The sequence below is a fragment of the Haliaeetus leucocephalus genome, unplaced genomic scaffold (genome assembly GCF_000737465.1).
Source record: "Haliaeetus leucocephalus isolate CR32 unplaced genomic scaffold, Haliaeetus_leucocephalus-4.0 Scaffold261, whole genome shotgun sequence".
In the NCBI taxonomy this organism is placed as follows: Eukaryota; Metazoa; Chordata; class Aves; order Accipitriformes; family Accipitridae; genus Haliaeetus; species Haliaeetus leucocephalus.
In genome coordinates, this window is record NW_010972697.1 from 175619 (window position 1) to 194050 (window position 18432).

General features: G+C 63.4%; 2 protein-coding genes across 2 annotated transcripts; both read right to left on the reverse strand.

Annotated features, from left to right (window-relative positions):
* Positions 1 to 857: 857 nt before the first annotated feature.
* RASAL3 (RAS protein activator like 3) lies at positions 858 to 10733 on the reverse strand. Its single transcript, XM_010568882.1, is given in 20 exon segments — positions 858 to 1158; positions 1264 to 1463; positions 1554 to 1682; positions 1773 to 2085; positions 2683 to 2852; positions 3002 to 3203; positions 3776 to 4012; positions 4487 to 4631; positions 4804 to 4858; positions 4861 to 4872; positions 4874 to 4948; positions 5386 to 5922; positions 6524 to 6622; positions 7024 to 7156; positions 7233 to 7321; positions 7420 to 7496; positions 9037 to 9121; positions 9242 to 9360; positions 9394 to 9399; positions 10319 to 10733. Coding segments are annotated over 20 exon segments (3399 nt in total).
* A 1743-nt stretch (positions 10734 to 12476) lies between these two features.
* On the reverse strand, positions 12477 to 17559 carry PGLYRP2 (peptidoglycan recognition protein 2). Its single transcript, XM_010568883.1, has 5 exons — positions 17487 to 17559; positions 14733 to 15572; positions 13947 to 14157; positions 13570 to 13864; positions 12477 to 12554 (listed from the first exon to the last, which is right to left on the reverse strand). Exons 1-5 carry the CDS (start codon positions 17557 to 17559, stop codon positions 12477 to 12479), a joined length of 1497 nt encoding a protein of 498 aa, XP_010567185.1.
* Positions 17560 to 18432: the final 873 nt, after the last annotated feature.

Here is an 18432-nt window from a genome sequence, read left to right on the forward strand (position 1 = left end):
GGGAGGAGGGAAGGGAAGAGGCGGCGCGGCGACCTTCCAGGAGGGGGGGGAGCGGCGCGGGTTGTTGCGTCATCGGAGAGCGACGGCGGCGCCGCGCGGCCATTTTAGGGGGGGCGGAGGGGGAAGGTCTGGCTGGTCGGGGAAAGGGGCGGCCCTGAGGGGACCCCGGCGGGACCCGTGGTCCTGCCAACCCCCAGGGGACCCCGTGGCCCTGTCCCAAAGAGGACCCGTCACCCCCAAAGTGTCCCCATGGCCCTGTCCCAAAAAGTCTCTGTGGCCCCGTCGCCCCCAAAGTGTCCCCATGGCCCTGCCCTGAGGGGTCCCTGTGGCCCCGTCACCCCCAAAGTGTCCCCATGGCCCTGCCCTGAGGGGTCCCTGTGGCCCCGTCACCCCCAAAGTGTCCCCATTGCCCTGTCCCAAAAAGTCTCTGTGGCCCCGTCACCCCCAAAGAGTCCCCATGGCCCTGTCCCAGAAAGTCCCCGTGGCCCTGTCACCCCCAAAGTCTCCCCATGGCCCTGTCCCAAAAAGTCCCTGTGGCCCTGTCACCCCCAAAGTGTCCCCATGGCCCTGCCATCTCTGTCACTTTTCCAGGTCCCCATGGGTCTCCTCCAGGTCCCCATGGCCCTGCCATCCCTGTCACTGGTCCTAGGATGTCCCCGGCAGGCGTAGGGTGCTGGGGACAGAGCCCTGAGCGGTGGCAGGTCACAACCGAGTACCTCGTGGCGGTGACACCAACACTGTTTATTGCCTGGGGAGGGGACACCCCGCGGGATCAGGATTAAATGCCCTTCAGAAAGACCCAGGAGACGGCGGGTGACCGGGCTGCAGGGACACGTCGGGGACATCGGGGCAACCAGTTACACGCTGGTGGCCTGAGAGTCGTCACCGCTCTCATCCCAACCCCGTGCCGGCATCCTGCGTCCCGTCCTCCCAGGGTGGCCCAGGGCTTGGGCGATGGCATCCCGCAGCTCTGTCTGCTCCTTCTCCAGTGCCGACAGCCGTCTCTCCTGCGAGGGGACCGTGTCAGCCCCCACCCGGGTCCCTCTTGTCACCCATGGGTGCGCCTGCATCCTGGCTCTTACCAGCTCTCGGCTCTTCTCCTCGCTGGCCTTCAGCCTCTCCAGGTCTTTCTTCCTGGTGCCTTCAGCCACCGTCAACCTAATTGGGTTGGGAATGAGCCAAGACCCCGACCCGGTGGTGGGGCACCCGCTGGCGTGGAGCACCCACCGGTTTGGGGAACCCACTCCCCATCCCCATCCCTACCTGGCACCCAAATTGGCCGCACGGGCGTTCGCCTCCTCCAACTGCTGCCGGAGACGCTCAAGCTGCTCTCGGTGCTGACCCTGCTCCTGCCGCAATCCGCAGTGTTGGACTTCCATCTCTCCCGCTCGCGTCTCCACCAGCCGTAACTTCTCCCGGTTCTCCGCCACCTCCTTCCGCAGTGCCTCGATCAACCGCCCATGCTGGAGGGGGACGAGGACGGGATGTGTGTGTGTGTGGGGATTATCGGTGGACACCCCAGTGGGTTTGGCTGTCACCCACCCCACGGTTACCTTCTCCAAGGGGCGGATGGCGTAGAGCTCGCCCTGTGCCGCTGCCGCCGCCGCCTCCTCCGCATAGCGCTGCCACGGCACCGTCGATTTGCGCGGTAGCGACGCCGACGAGCGCAGCTTCCCATGACCCTACAGCACCGGCGGCACTTATTAACGCTGCCGTACTCCTCGGAGCACCGGCCCTAACACGAGGGCGGCATGGCAGCCACCGTGGCTTACCGGGACGTTGCGGGGGATGAGGGATCCTGGGTTGTCATCGACCAGTGGCTCCGCCACGTGCTCGGCGCTGGCCTGCTTGCGTAGGCGCCGGGCGGCTTTACTCTGCGCCGGCACGCTCTGGGTGCGTTGCACGTTGCGGCGTTCCCGGCTGGACGGCGGTGATGGTACTGGTGCCGGTGCCGGCTCCGGTTCCGGCCCGTCCTCCCGGCCCCGAACTCGGCGGATGCTGATGAGGGACTGGCTCTTGATGAGGGGGCTGTGCTTGCTCAGGTCCCGTGGTGGCACGAAGCCTGGTTTGAAGCTGTCTGCCGGGCTGTGAGGGGAGATGGGGTGATGGCATGGCCAGATACCAGGGTGGTGCTGGACCCAGGAGGGACCAGAACCACCCTGAACCCAGTCTGGACCAGAGGCACCCCAAACCCAGTTGGGATTGAACCCATCTCCTGACCCCAGCCTGGACCTTAAGCACCCCAAACCCAGTTGGGACCAGAAATATCTCTCAAGCCCAACCAGAACCGGAACCAGCATCAAGACCAGCCTTGACCTGAACCACCCCAAACCCACCCAGAACCAGAGTCACCCCAAACCCAGCCAACCAGAACCACCCTGAACCCAGCCAGCACCAGAAACACCCCCTAAATCCATCTGGGACCAGAAACATCTCCTGGACCCAGCCTGGATCAGAATTATCCACCAAATCCAGTCCAGACCAGAACCATCCCCTACCTGGACCGCAGCCATCTGCTGGACCCATCAGGGACCAAAACCATGCCCTGAACCCAACTGGGACCAGTGACTTCGAACCCATTCTGGACCAGAGTCACCCTAGACCCAACTAGGACCAGAACTATCCCCTGAACCCCGCCAGGACGAGAACCACCCCAAACCCATCCTAGTGTCACGCCTCTACCAAAGCTCCTCCTGGCCCCACACGTCCACCTTGGTCCCATATGTCCCTCTGTCCACCCACCGGTAACTTCGCTCTGTGGTGGAGCTGAGACGGACGGAGACGGGGACGGGGGTCCCCTCCCTGATGGCAGTGAGGATGGTGGGTAGGGGCTCCAGCTCCTCCTGCGTGGCCTACCAGGACAAGACAAGGACGTTATGGGGACAATGGGTGGTCTTGGGGTAGGTGCCATCCATGGGGCAGTGGACACCAGGTCTCTGTGTGGGGAGAAGGAGGTGGCCAGTCTTGCCAGCTACCCTTGGGGACAAATGGGTGGTGGCACCTGGTCCAGGCTGGAGAAGATGTCGCAGAGCAGGAGGTGGAGAGTGGCGAGCTCCAGAGCCAGGTCCACGTAGCCGTCGTAGGTGGCCATGTGGACGCTGCTCTCAGGGTTGGCCACGCTCTGCAGGAATTCTGTCATGGTGCTCCAGTTGTGCTCCAGGAACTCATTCATGAAGCCCATGTAGGCCTCCTTCTCACCAAACCTGGGGACCACAATGTCTGGTTGCCTGGGGACAAGGCAATGGCCTGGGCCACCACCATGGTCACGAGCCACCATCATGGTCATGGGCCACGCCACCTCCGGGATCATGCACCATGTCATTGCAATGACCCTGCACCATGTCACCACCCTGGCTACAAGCCAGGACATGTGAGGACACTGCCATGTTCTTGCACCAAGCCACCCATAGGTCAGGCCACCACAGGTGACACATGAGGCCCTGCTGCTGGGACACATCAGCCCCATGCATGCAGTGGAGATGCTCCCTGCTGCCCCATGGCTGGTTCATGGCATGTAGGAGATGTCCCTGCTTGCCACACAGCATGTAGGAGGTGTCACTGCTGCCCCATGACATTTAAGGGACATCCCTGCTGCTCTGTGGCATGTTGGGGACAACCCTACCACTCCATGGTATGTTGGGGACAACCCTACTGCCCCATGACTGTCCACGGCATGTGCCACACAGCATGTAGGGGATGTCCCCGCTGCCCCATGGCTTCCCCATGGGCATGTCCCTCCCCACCGGCGCTGGTGCTGTGCCCTGCCGTGACGTACGTGGTGAAGTTGGCCAAGTTCTGGATGACCTTGGCCACGAGGGTGAGGGTACGGGCAGTGGCCTCGCTGGGATACTCCTGGACGAGGCCAAAGAGGCTGGGGGACATGACGGCAGGGCAGAGGAACCGTAGGAAGAGGGAGGCCGAGACCAGGCGCTGTCCGATGGGCGCCTTGCCCCGCGCCGCGCACTCCTCCTGCCATGCCGCAAAGATCTCGCCCAGCTCTGCCGGGAAGGCGCTGTGGGGAGAGACACCCTGAAGGGTGCTGGGGCAGGTGGCTGGCCCTGGAGCCACCCCAGCAAGCCACGTGGGACATGGTGCCCACCATGCCTGTGCCTGTCCACAGGCCAGTCCCTTGTGCTTGTCCCCAAGCTTGTCCCTGGATTATTCCTGGTGCCCATGCCCATCCCAGGGATGGTGCCAGTCCCCAAACCCATCCCCAGGATGATGCCAATCCTCAAACCCATCCCCATGCCCATCCTGGTGCCAGTGCCTGTCCTCCTGCCCATTCCCATTCCTGTCCCCAAGCCCGTCCCTATGCCCATGCCCACCTCCAAGCCTGTCCCCAGGTCTTCATGGTGCTGGTGCCCACCCCAGGCTTCTCCCATTGCCCGTACCAGTGTCCATCCCCAAGCCCATCCCTGGGCAGGTGCCCACCCCCACGGCCATCTCCGTGCCCAATCCCATGGCCCGCGCAGGGGCTGTCCCTCACTCGCAGGACGCAGCGATGCGTTGGAAGGTCTCCTCGCAGACTTGCCGCAGGTTGTTCTGGTTGTCAGAGAGGTCAAGGCCAGCGCATTTGCTGGGATCCACCTCGCAGCTATCATCCGAGGTGCAGAGCTGGGCCACGGCCTCACCTGAACACCAAGGAACAACCCGTAAGGGGACCAACCAACCACCACCGTGGGCATGGCCGTGACAAGCCTCCACTTTCTGGGGGTGTCCTACAGCCCCACAATGCTCTGTCCATGCCCCGCACCCCACCACACCCCCTAACATCCCACAAAGATGTGTAACGTTCAGCCGTACCCAGCGTGTCCTGGAGGTACTTGCCCCCCACCAGTTTCATGTACTCGTCGATGGCCTTGGTGGCCAGCGTGTTCTCACGGAAGATCAGTGCCTCGCGGTCATCAAAGCGGTCCAGCTCGGCCACACCGAGGTCGATGAGGAATGACTGCCAGGTGGACGTGTTGAAGGGCTCAGTGGGCACCCATGGCCCCAAACCAACCTGACCAACCCACCCTGGGAAGTGCCAGGACCTCCTGGCGCTCCCCTGAACTGCAGTTCCCATCCATCCCATCCCAGCTCGTCCACCCCAACCAAAACCGACTCTCCAGTCCCATCCCATCCCATTCCAACTCAACCCAACCCAACCCATCCACCTCATCCCAACTCAACCAAACGCAACCCATCCAACCCATCCCAACCCAACCCATCCAACTCATCCCAACCCAACCCATCCACCCCATCCCATCCCACCCCAACTCTCCCAGCACCCCCAACCCATGATGTCCCTCCTACCCCAACTGCCATGCCCACAGCACCCCAGGCAGCACCCATCTTGCCCTCACCCACCCTCCCCACATCCCCCATGGCCAGCACCCGCTCCACCTTGGCCTTCCCAGTGCTCTGCAAGACGCGGACGAGAGCACCAGCCAGCTCCTCCTTGTGCCGCACGGCGATGGTGGGCTCCAGATGGGCGCACAGCTCCCGGTAATGGAAGGTGATGAACTCAGCCAATTCCTTGTAGCGTACGATGGGCAGCACCCGCACCTCCCGGTAGCGCCCGCGTACCCTCACCGATGGCATCCGCTCACCTCCCCCGGGACCACTCAGTGGGTACCAACGCTCCAAGGGCTGCCGGGCAGCCGCCAGCTCGGCCAAGGGGACGGTAATGGAGGCTACTGGTTGACCGGGGTGGTCATCACGGCAAAGGGTGAGGGTGAGGGCACGGGCAGGTGGCAGGGCGGCCAATTGGAAGAGTTCACCCCAAAAGAGCTCGCCGTCGGGACCGGCCACCTTGGCGGTGGTACGGGCGAAGAGGGTGCCGTCCAGGTGGAGGTGACAACGGAGGCGACGCCGAGGTGGCAGGTCCCGTGCTTCGTACACCCACAGGCTCAGCGCCAGCTCCAGCCTCTCGCAGTTGTCCTGCCGGGGTGGGGGACATGGGTGGGGAGGTCAAGGGGACAGTGGGGGACATGGGGGGGTAGGTGAATCTGCACGGGGGTTGAGGGGGACAGGGAATTCTGTGGGTGGACAGGAGGGGACATGGGGGACAGAGGGACACGTGGGAATGGGGGGGACAAGGATGGACAGGAAGGAACATTGGGGGACAGGAGGAGACATGGGAGGATGGGGTGGGAGTGGGGACAGGAGGGGACATGGAGGGACAGGAAGGGACATGGGGACATGGGTGGACAACCAAATCCTCAGGGGGACATGGGTGATAGCCAAACCCATGGTGGGACAGGAGGGGACACAAGGGGACAACCAAGCCCCCAGGGGACAGGAGGGTACATGGGGGGACAAGCAAGCCCCCAGGAGGACATCAGGGTTGTGGGTGCCTGCAGGGCTCCAGGGTGGAGTGGGGGGGTTGTGCCTCAGTTTCCCCACCCAGCCCTGCCAGCGGGCCTCATCCTGCCCATTGGGGAGACAGGAGGGCAGCGGGTGGCCTCTCATGTCTGGGTGCTGGAGGTTCCCGTCCCCTGGGGGTGGCAGGGGTGTCCCACGGGTGTCCTCGCGGTCCCACCTTGTTGGGCTGCACGGTCCGGCGCAGGTTCTCAATCCAGCGGTCGCGTTCGGCCAGGGACGTGCACCCGAAGGACCAGCTGCCCTCGCCCGTGATGACCTGGGTGCGGGGAAGGTGTCTGGGGGGGGGCTACGCTCTGGGGTCTGGGTGCCCATGGCTAAGGGCTGTGCTGGTGTGTCCCTTTGGGGTGCTCAGTGGGGGTGCCCTGGGGGCTTGGGCAGGGTGCTCTGGGTGCCCCTTCGGGGTGTCCTGCGTGCCCTGGATGACTGTGCAGGATGTCTTGGGTGCCCCGGGTACCTGAGGTGCTGTGGATGCCCCCCCAGGGTGCCCTGGGTGTCTGCCCAGGGTGCCTGGGGTGCTCTGGATGCTCTGGGTGCCCCTCCAAGGTGCCTGGGGTGCCCTGGGGTCCCTTTCAGGTTGCCTGGGGTGCTCTGGGTGCCCATCCAGGGTGCCCCGGGTGCCTCTTCGGGGCGCCCTGAACACCCACCCAAGCCCGTTACCTGAAAGCAAAACTTCTCGCCCACGATGCTGCCGTGCACGGGCCGGATGATGACATTGTCCCCAGTGAGGTCCAGTTCAGCCACGCTGGGAGGTGGCAGCAGCGACTCCCGCGAACCGCTCCGGCTGGGGACCCTACGGGGACAGGACCATCACCGGGGCACCCTCACCAGCACCCGTGACCCCACCGCCACCCTCTGCGGTGCCGTACCTCTCACCGTTGGGGACCGTCACTGCCGGCGTCTCGACTTTGGGGACGCCGCGACCTTTCCGCTCCCGGAGCCTCTTCCACAACAACCCCTGGATGGGGTAAGGAGATGGCTGCCGTGTCACCCATGGGTGGGCCTGAGCACCCGGGAGAAGGGGGGGCTGGGACTGTGGGGAGGGGGGATGCCCACCTTGACATTGGTGAACTGGGAGGTGGAGGAGGTCTCGCTCTCGGCGCTTCTCCCGGCACCCCGGGTGCTCTTCTCATCTGCAGCCAGGTCTGGAGGGGCACCCAACATCAGGACCCCCCCCCCTTTACCAGCACCCCAAGCACCCCAACACCATGCCAGGCTTGAGAAGGGGCAGGATACACCCATACGCAACCCTCCCCCCGCAGGGAAACATCAACCAAAGCTGGAGGAAGGGCCCAGGCACCTTGTTCTGGGTGCCAAATCCTGCCAGCACCTCACAGTATCTACAGCCCGGAGATGCAGCCAAGCTTCGGGTGCTGAAAATGGGTGCTCATGGGCGCAAGGAAGAAGGGGGCAGTAGGATGTATCCTGCTGCCCCAGCTCCAGTGCACAGCGCCAGCGTCCAGCCTTGGTGCTCAGCCCCGGTGCCGCGATGCCGAGCACCCATCCAGGATGGTCCCCACCCCGGTGCCATGAGGGTGCCAGCCCCGGTGCCAGCGTGGGGGTAACTCACCTCCCTGCGCGGTGCAGAGCAGCCAGCGGCGGGGCCCCATGGCTGGCAGCAACGCCGTCTGCCCACGCCGGTGAGGGGCGCGGGGAGGAAGCCGAAAGCATTTATCGCTCGGATCAGCAGACGCAGCAGCATGGAGGAAGCGGTGACGGTACGAGGCAGCATCGCACCCAGCGCTTCCTCCGTGCACCCGGCTCGGTGGGGGACACGGGGCACGGTGGGGTGCACGGCACAAAGCACGGCGCGGTGCCTAGCACGGTACCCGGCGCAGGGTATGGCACGGTGTGGTGCGTGGCACAGGGCACGGCGCGGGGCATGGCACAGGGCACGGCGTGGTACGTGGCGTGGTACATTGTGTGGTACGTGGCACGGGATGCGGCATTGGCACGGGATGCGGCGTGGTGCCCAGCGCGGTGCACAAACGGTGCACGGCACGGTGAGTGGCGTGGTGCATGGCACAGGACGCGACACGGTGTGACGTGAGGCTTAGCAGGGTGGATGACACGGGGCACGGCTTGCTGCATGGCACGGTGTGTGACATGGGCACGGCACAAAGTCTGGCATCTGGCACGGCATGGGCACAACACGGGGCATGGCATGGGGTGCCGTACGGTGCTCGGCACCGGGCACAGCATGGGGCATGACTATGGAGCACAGCGCACAGGGCATGGCACAGGGCATGGCCATGATGCAAGACATAGGGTGCGTGGCACAGAGCGTGGCACGGTGCGTGGCACAGGGCACAGCCACGATGCATTGCCCGGTGCATGGTAACACGGCGCATGGCAACACGGCGCATGGCACAAGGCACAGCCAGGATGCACGGTGTGGGGCATGGGGCAGCGCACGGCGCCTGGCACGGTGCATATCACAGCGCACAGCGGCACGGTGCATGGCACAGGGCATGGCACGGGGCACGGCCACGATGCCTGGCACTGTGCGTGGTGCATGATCGTATGGTACACGGCACGGGGCGTGCCATGGCACGTAGCCCAAGGAGCTCCGTGCAGTGGAGCCGCACGGGACCTGCACACACACAAGTCACACCAGCACGTGCCAACACCCCGTGGCATCGGTGCGTGCCGGCATGGGGCGACCTCGCTCACCGGGGTCCCTCCTGCCGCCTGCTGGGTACAGGTTGGTGCTGTCGGAGATGGAGCTCCCCGTCCGGTTCCTGTTCCTACATGAAGCCTGGTGGCACGGAGGGGTCAGGCACCGCTGTCCCCAGCACCCATCTGTGCACCCCGTCACCCAAGGGACACCAGCACGAGCCCCTGGGTGCCCAGGGGACTGTTGTCCCCTTGTCCTCACCTCCTCGTCCTTGCCTACAAGGATCAGATGTCCGTCCACCAAGGAGAAGTTGGAGACATCCCACACCGGGGCGTCAGGTGCTGGAGCCAGTGGGATCGATGACACCCCGTGGGTGCTTGCTGGGGGTGCAGAGCAGGGTGTCAGGGGGAGACTGGGTGCTCACCATGCGCCCGTCACCCATGGGCGGCGTGGCAGTGCCAGGGGACACGTGGCTGTGGCTATGCCACCGTGGGTATGGTGATGCCGGGGGATGTATGGCCGCGGCTGTGCCACAACCAGGGTGGCAATGCTGGGGGACATGTGGCTGTGCCGCCGTCAGCGTGGCAATGCCAGGCCACGCTTGGCCGTGGCCACGCCATGATGGGGACAAAGCCGGCTGGCTGCCCTGCCCCAGCGCCCTGCCTGCACCGTGGGTGTCCCTGCCGGAGCCAAGCCGGTTTTGCCAGATCCGGGTGCCGCAGGGGCTGGCACGGCTCCACGTGCCGCCAACGAGCCCCGTGCCGGGCACACACGGGGACCAGGGCCACGTGAGTCCGGGAGCAGGCCTTGGGGCCAGGTGGGACCCAGCCATCCTGCACCCATGGGTGCCCCCCCCCCCAACCCTGGAGGGCACCTGCAGGCAGGAGATCCCCAACACCAGCAAAGCCTGGCCACATCCTACGCCCCTCTATGTCTCCCACCATCAGCCACCGCCTCCCAGACCCCAGTGGTCACCATCACCCATCACCATCACCCACTAACTGTTGCCCCCAACCCACCGCCCATCACCCATTGCATTCCAGACCATCACGCATTTCCATTGCCCACCACCCATCAGCCCCCAACCCATCATCCATCACCCCCAATTGATCACCCATCATCATCACCACCCATCACCCTCCAACCCATCACCCTCCAACCAACACCCATCATTATCACCCCCCACCCATCACTCCCAACCCATCACCTACAACCACCTACCACCCATCATCCCCCAACCCATCACCCCCAACTCCTCCCCAACCACCACCGCCCCTATCCCATCACCGTCACCCACCACCAGCACCCTGACGCCCACCCTCCCCATCACCCCCGTACCTGGAACAGCATCGTGGGGCACCTGCTCAGCCCTGGCACCGCTCTCCACGTGACCCTTCCTCTTGGACATGGAGCGCAGGTACTTCTGCAGGGTGGCCTTGCCACCCTCGGGTCCCCGGGTCTCCTTGGTGCCCTTGGAGGGTGCCGAAAAAGCCCGTTGGAAGAGGGACCGGCGGGTGCTGGCTTTGGGTGCCCCCAAGCCGGAGCTCCCCTTTCCAGCCCCATCATCGGGGCTATCAGATTCGGGTTGGCTGTAGGAACGTTTCCATCCCTGCAACCGGGTCCAACGCCGGCTCCCCGGGGACCCCGTGCCCCGTTCAGGTTCTCGGTCACCCATGGGTGCTGCCGTTCGCCATTTGTAGGTCTTCAGTAGAGTTGGTGGCTCGGGTCCCAGCGGGGGTTTCTCCACTTCCATCTGTGGGATGGGGAGAGACACGTTAGCCACGGGGTGTCCACGGGCTGGCATGGGGCGGGGGGGGCAAGGGCACCCCCAACCTGGCATTCCCACCCAGTCACCCCTATTTGGGTGCCCCATCCAAGTATCCCTTTTGGGGCACCCCCACCCAGGCACCCCTATTCATGGGACCCCCATGCAAGGGCACCCCTATCTGGGTGTCTCTATCTGGGCACCCAAGCCCAGGCACCCTCATTTGGGTGTCCCTATCCAGGCACCCATGTACAGGCACCCTATATGAGCACCCTATCCAGACACCCCTATTTGGGTGCCTACACCCAGTGCACCCCCATCTAGGTGCCCTTATCTGGGGGCCTCTATCTGGGCACCCCCACCCAGGCAACCCTATTTATGCACCCTTATGTGGGTTCCCCCATCCAGGCACCCCAATCCAGGCACCCTTATTGGGGCACCTCTATTTTGTCACCCCATTTACGCACCTTTATCTGGGTGCCCCTCTCTGGGCACCCCTACCTGGGTGCCCTTCTCCAGAGCACCTAATCCAGGCACCCCTATTTGGGTCCTCTCATCCCAGGCACCCTTATCTGGGCACCCACATTGGGGCACCCTAAGGTGCCCATTGCTGTGGGGCATCCCTGCCCACCAAGGGGTCCCCATTTCCGTGAGGGCTCCAGCCGCCAATGGGTCCCCCAATCTTCTGGGTGCCCATGTCCCCAGGGTGCCCCTGCCCACTGAGGGGGTCCCCATCTTGTGGGTGCCGATGTTCTGGGGTGCCCCTGCCCACCGAGGGGTCCCCATCTTGTGGATGCCCATGTCCCCAGGGTGCCCCTGCCCACCGAGGGGTCCCCATCTTGTGGGTGCTGATGTTCTGGGGTGCCCCTGCCCACCGAGGGGTCCCCATCTTGTGGGTGCCGATGCCCCTGCCCACGGAGCAGGTCCCCCACCCAGTGGGTGCCCACACCACCGTACCCACGCCGGCCCCTGCCCCCTGCAGCACCCATCCCTGCCAGGGCGCGGTGGCACCCCGGGGGGGTGCGGCAGCATCAGGATTCGGTGACACCGGGGCGCGGTGAACACCGGGGACACGGTGACACCCAGGCAGGTGGCCCGCCACCACCTCGGCTCCGAGCGCAGGCGGGTGCCGGAGATGCTTCCGTCGCCGATGCGGCCTCGTTTCCCCTCGCGCCGCCACGGCATTTCCTCCTGGCACCTGCACCCCGCGCCAAGCCCAGGCCTTGGGGACCCCCCCCCAGCTCCCCAGGGTGCACACATGGGTGCGGGCCAGGGTTGGGGGGGTGGACGGGGCCGGCTGCACCCCAGGACCATCTCTCTGTGACAGCCCCCAGGGTGGAAGCCAGCTGTGGGCACCCACGGCTTTGGCGCCTGCCAATTTAGGGGTGCCAGCACCCTAGAGCTGAGCTGCGGAGGGTGCTCAAACCCTGGGCGGGGGGGGGTGCCAGCGTTTCTGGGGTCCCCACCCCAGCTTGCAGCACCCTATAGCACCCCATCACCCATGCTCTCCCCTGCAGCACCCCTTACTCCTCAGGGTGCTGCTTCACCCTGCCCCAGCACCCTGCATCCCCTGTGTACCCCCAAGGCTGAGCATCACCCCAGGGTGCCCCCCCCACATACCCCCCACCCCGTCCCGCGGTACCTCGGCTGTTCTCTGCCTGCTCCGGCACCCGGAGTCGGCTGCCCCGGTTCCTGTCGTGGCTTCCCCATGTGACCAGGCAGGAGTTTCAGTCACACCCTCACCTCCGCCTCTGCCCCGATGATGTTATCTACGCTCCCAGTTCGGCCAGGCTCACGCTGGGCCACGGCCTGGGACACACCGAGAAGGGTGAGCCACGCCGGGCCACCCCGCAGTGTGGTCTAGGTACCCTGGTGGCCTGTTGCGTTCATCCGGCTGAAATGCCATCATTAGGTTTCAGAGTGAACGGGTGCTGGAGATAGCAGCTCCTGGCCACTACGGTGTGGGGTGTGACGTGGGCACCTCTGGAGGCTGGATGCCCATCTGGGGGGTGGGTGCTTCTCTCGGGGGTGGGGGGTATGGAGGTGGGGGTCTCCTTGGGGGTCATGTGGGGTTTCCAAGGTGGGTTAAGGGGGGAAAGTGCTGCTTGGACATGCGTGTGCACACACATGCACGCGTGTGCCACAGCACCCAGCCCTGCAGCAGATCCTGGGCACCTGGGTCCCTCGCTTAAGTCCTCCCCCATGACCCCATGGCTGCCCCCCATCCCGTGCCTCAGTTTCCCTCTCGCTCTCCAAAGCTGATGTCCTGGCATTGACTTTATTGCAGGGGGATTTCTAGTGGTTTGTGGCTACAGGGATGGTCTGCTGGGCCAGTGGGGCCAGGATCCATCCAGGCTGATAGCCTTGAAGACTGGGGTTCTTCTTGGCCTGCGTCCATCAGGGTTGGCACCTGTTGGGTTGGTGTCCAGCTGGACCAGGGCTGATCCATGATGGCATCCATTGGGTGAGGTTCTGTCTGGACCAAGGTCCATCCAGGCTGGCACCCACGGGACTGGTGTCCATCTGGACCAGGGTCCACCCAGGCTGGCATCCATCAGACCAACATCTGTTGGATCAGGGTCCATCTAGACCATCACCCATGGGGCCAGCGTCCATCTAGACCATGATCCAACCTTGCCCGCACCCATCCAGACCAGGACCCACGGGGCTGATCCTCACTGCAGAGGAGAGAAGAAACCACCATCAGTCCCAGCATCACCTCCCACATCCACCATCACCAAACCCCCATCCTCCCAGTCACGCCAGAGCGGACCAGACACCCCAACCTCCAACCCCTGGAGATGCCACAAAGCTTGGTGTTCACCTTGAAGCCGTGCCAGGTCTCAATTTCATGGAAGAGGGAGTTGCCGGGGCAGTCGGTGTGACCCATCTGGCGGTGGCCGCGTAGGGTGTAGTTGTGGTGAAGCCGGCCGGTCCGCACGGCGCATGGCAGGAGCCCGTCCCGCACCAGGGCGATGATGTCAGGGTCCGGCAAGGTGGCCGAGAAGTCTCCAACGTAGCCCACGCCGTAGCCTTTGCTGTTGTAACCTTTGGTGTGGGCACCAACCCAGTGCCAACCTCGGCCTTGGTACAGGTAACCGTCTGACCCCACCACGAAGCTGCAAGCACCCGTGGGTCAACCTGAGCTGCCCGGAGATGGGTGACGAGGACCGCAGTTGAGCGACGGTGTTGGGGTTTTACCTGTAACCGATGTCATCCCAACCGCGGGTGTCTTGGTGGAAGCGTTGCATGGAGCGCATGGCGTCGGCGCAGGCGGCGAAGGTGCGGCACGGGGTGCTGGGTATGAAGGTGTGGTGGATGTAGACGGAGCCCAAGGGGAGGGTCAAGAGTTTGGGGGTGCCGCGGTAGGGACGGGCACCCCACATGCACCGGGGTACGATGGCCGGGCACTCTGTGAGGGAAGGCACGTGGTGGAAGAAAGGGGATTTGCCTGGTCGCACGGGCAGTTGGGGACACGGCAGCAGCCCTTTGGGGTCTTGGGGATATCTGCCCAGCTTGGGAACCTCTTGGCCTGGGACATGGCAGTGTCCTCCTGGAGTCCCCTCAGCTAGGGGATGTGGAGCATCTGCTTGAGGTGTCCCCTGGCTGGGGACACGGCTGGCTCCAGGGGACACACCAGTGTCCATCCAGAGGACACGGTGGTGGCCATTCAGGCGACATGTCGGTGACCATACAGGGGACAAAGCAGTGTCCAGGGACCCGTTATCCAGGGGACACACCGATGTCCATCCAGGGGACACAGCGGTGTCCAGCCAGTGGACACACCAATGTCCATCTAGGGGACATGGTGGTGTCCCACCATTGCAGGCCACATGTCACCAGTCAGCTCTCAGAGCTTGACTCCCCTCAGTGCCACCTACACTGAAGTGACACTGGGGACCCCACCCAGGGTGCAGCTCTCCACCCATCCTCCCACCCAATTTTTTTGGGGGGGTGGGGGACGACACAGAAATCTGATCTCCCTACCCACGTAGACCTCCGTGAAGTCCCGCGCTGCTTGGCGAGCAATGGCCGCCACCTCCTCCGGCCCCACGTTCTCCAAGAGCTCCCGGGTGGGTGGCAGCACCCGCAGCACCCTCAGCATCGCCGCCACCTCCTCCTCCAGCTTCTCTGGCCCCGTCAGCACCCCAAAATCTCGCCGCCGATAACTGCTGGGGGGTCGTCCCTTCTCCGTGCCGTTGCCTGTCCCGTAGTAGCCCCGGAGAAGGTCGGCGAGCGGGATGGGTGCTCGGGCCAGGCGTGCACCCAACAGCACCCCATCCATCGCCCCGTTGGCGATAGCATCGGGGATGGGTGACGGGGGTCCCAGCAGGGTGTAGTTTTGGGGGTCATCCACGTCATCCCAACAGCCACCAGGTCCCAGCGCGGCTCGGTTGCCGTAACCGTCACGAGCCAAGAGGAAGGATGTCCCCAAAGCCTCGGCGATGGTGACGGCGTAGAGCGCGTCGACGAGTGGCTCGACGGTGGGGACGGGCCACCCTGCCGCCCGCTTGAGGCCAACCTCGACGCCGGCAAGAAGGGGACCGAGGGCGACGGTGGAGCCGTCGGGTGCCAGCACCGCGCCGCGCTCGGGTGTCGCGTCGTCGTGGTGGAGGAGTTGGGTGAAGAGCAGCCACTGCTCGCGGCTGAGCGTTGGTGGGGCTGGTGGGACGTCGGGTGGCTCTCCCAGCACCGCACGGCACCCAGGGGTGCTGCAGCCACCCAGTGCCCGCGCCAGCTCCGGCACGGTGCCGGTAAAGCCGTGGTCAGTCGATTCAAGGGCTTCCACGATCTGAACCACGGAGTCCATGTGGCGTGGTGGGAGACCTGGGGAGGGGACGGGGATGTGGGAGGGGACCGAGGGGCACCCGTGGGGTGGCAAGAGTCTCCCGGCGTGGGTGAATGTGCACCCAAACCAGGGTGACTGCACCAAAATGAGGGGAAATGCACCCCAAACAGGGTGAAAGCACCCAAAACAGGATGAAAGGACCCCAAACGGTGTGAATGCACCCAAAGCAGGGCGAATGCACCCAGAACAGGATGGTAACACCCATAGGAGAGCAAATGCACCCAGAAAAGGGCAAATGCACCCTAAACCAGAGGAAATGTACCAAAAACCAGAGCAAATGCACCCAAACCAGGGTGAAAGCACCTAAAACTGGGTGAGTGCACCCAAAGCAACGCAAAAGCACCCAGAGGAGGGCGCAAGCACCCAGGAAAAGGGTGAATGCACCCAAACCAGGGTGAAAACACCCCGAAGCGGCATGAAAGCACCCAAACCAGGGTGAAAGGACCCAAAGCAGGGCGAATGCACCCAAAACAGGATGATAGCACCCATAGCAGAGCAAATGCATCCAGAAAAGAGCAAATGCACCCAAACCCAGGGCAAATGCACCCAAAACCAGGGTGCAAGCACCTAAAACTGGGTGTATGCACCCAGAGGAGGGCGCAAGCACTCAGGAAAAGCGTGAAAGTACCCAAACCAGGGTGAAAACACCCAAACCAGGGTGAATGCACCCAAACCAGAATGAAAACACCCCCAAACCAGGACTAAAGCACCCAGGACAGGGTGCAAGCACCCTAAAAAAGGCCAAAGCACCCCCAAAAATAGCAAAAGCACCCAAAAGTGGGTGGCTGCATCCAAACCAGGGTGAAAACACCCCAAAAAGGCAAAAGTACCCCCAAAAAAGGGTAAAACCGCCCCAAGCCAGGGCGACGGCACCCATCGTGAGCACACGAAGCCCGACCGAAGCCAAATGCACCCAAAACTGGGTGCAGCCCCTCCCCCACCCCCCCGACACCACCCAGGTGGGCACAAGTTTTGGGTTAGAATCACCCTAATTAGGGAAAAAAATGCAACCAGAGTCATTTTGGCCCCCAAAAGGAGCTCGGAGAAGCCCCTGCGGTCACCACATGCGTGTAGTGGCATGCTGGGGCGTGTTGTAGCGTGTGGCTGGACGCCGGGGTGTGTTGTGATGGATTGTGGCACGCTGTGTCGTGACGTGGTGTGGCGTGTTGTGGGGTGTTCTGGCATGGCGTGGGGTGTTGCGGGGTGTTGTAGCGTGTTGTAGGGTGTTGTGGCGTGTTGTAGCATGTTGTGTGTTCTAGCATGTTGTGGGATGTCGCGGCATGTTGTAGCACGTGGTGTATTCTGGCATGTTGTGGGGTGTTGTGGCGTGTTGTGGGGTGTTCTAGCATGTTGTGGGGAGTCGTGGCATGTTGTAGCATGTTGTGAGGTGTTGTGGGGTGTTGCAGCATGTTGTAGGATGTTGTGGTGTGTTGTAGTGTGTTGTGGCACGTCATGAGGTGTTGCAGAATGTTGTGGGGTGTTGTGGCACGTTGTAGCATGTTGTGGTGTGTTCTAGCGTGTTGTGGGGTGTTGTAGCATGTCACAGTGTGTTGTGGCATGTTGTAGGGTGTTGTGGGGTGTTACGGCACGTTGTGTCATGGCATGGCATGTTGTGGGGTGTTGCCACGTGTTGTAGCATGTTGTGGTGTGTTCTAGCATGTTGTGGGATGTTGTGACATGTCATGGTATGTAGTGGCATGTTGTGTCATGTTGTAGGGTATTGTGGGGTGTTGTGGCGTGTCGTGGGATGTTTTAGCATGTTGTGTCATGTCAGGGAGCATTGTGGCGCGTTGTGTCACGTTGTTGCATGTCACGGTGTGTTGTGGGGTGTTGTGGCGTGTTTTGCTGTGTTGGAGCATGTTGCCGCGTGTCGTGGCGTGTCGTGGGCCTACCTGTGCTGGGCCAGACGCAGACGCTCAGCGCCAGGAGGAGCCACGGGAACATGCTGCAGGATACGGCCCCCATCGCTGCGTCCCGTGTTGTGGCCTCGCTGGACTTTGTCCCCGCACCCAAGCGCAAATGTCACCGAGGGCGGGGGACACGACACGCGTATGGGGGGGGGCACGTGGCGCGGCAGGGTGGCACACGTGTGCGTGTTGCATGGGCGGTTCTGGCGGGGCGGCTCTGCAGCACATGTGTGCACACGTGTGGGGGGCCTAGGAAGGGGCTACACGCGTGTGCGCATGTGTGTGCATGGGGGGGGGCACAAGAAAGTGTGTACGTGTGTGTGCATTGCGTGTGCATGGGGTGTATGTGCATACATACGTGTGCGTGCACATGCATGTGTGTGTACACATGGCGTGCATGCAGGTGGGGGTGTGCATGCCGTGTGCGCGTGTGTTCTTGTGTCTGCGCACACGCGTGTGTGCCCATGCGCATCGGCATGTGTGTGCATGCGTGTGTGCATGCGTGTGCGTGTGCATGCAGAAGGGGGTGTGCGTGTGCCACAAGGACACATATTGGGATGTGAAGCCACCAGGACACACATGGAGTAAGAAAGCCACCAGGACACATGTCAGGGGACGATGCCACCACACATGGGGGGACAATGCCACCAGGACACACGTCAGGGCATGAAGCCACCAGGACACACGTCAGGGGATGATGCCACCAGCACATGATGGAGGGACGATGCCATGAGGACACATATGGGCAGGGACAAAGCCACCAGGACACACGTCAGGGCATGAAGCCACCAGGACACATATCAGGGGACGATGCCACCAGGACACACGTCAGGGCATGAAGCCACCAGGACACATATCAGGGGACGATGCTACCATGCATGGGGGGACGATGCCACCAGGACACACGTCAGGGCATGAAGCCACCAGGACA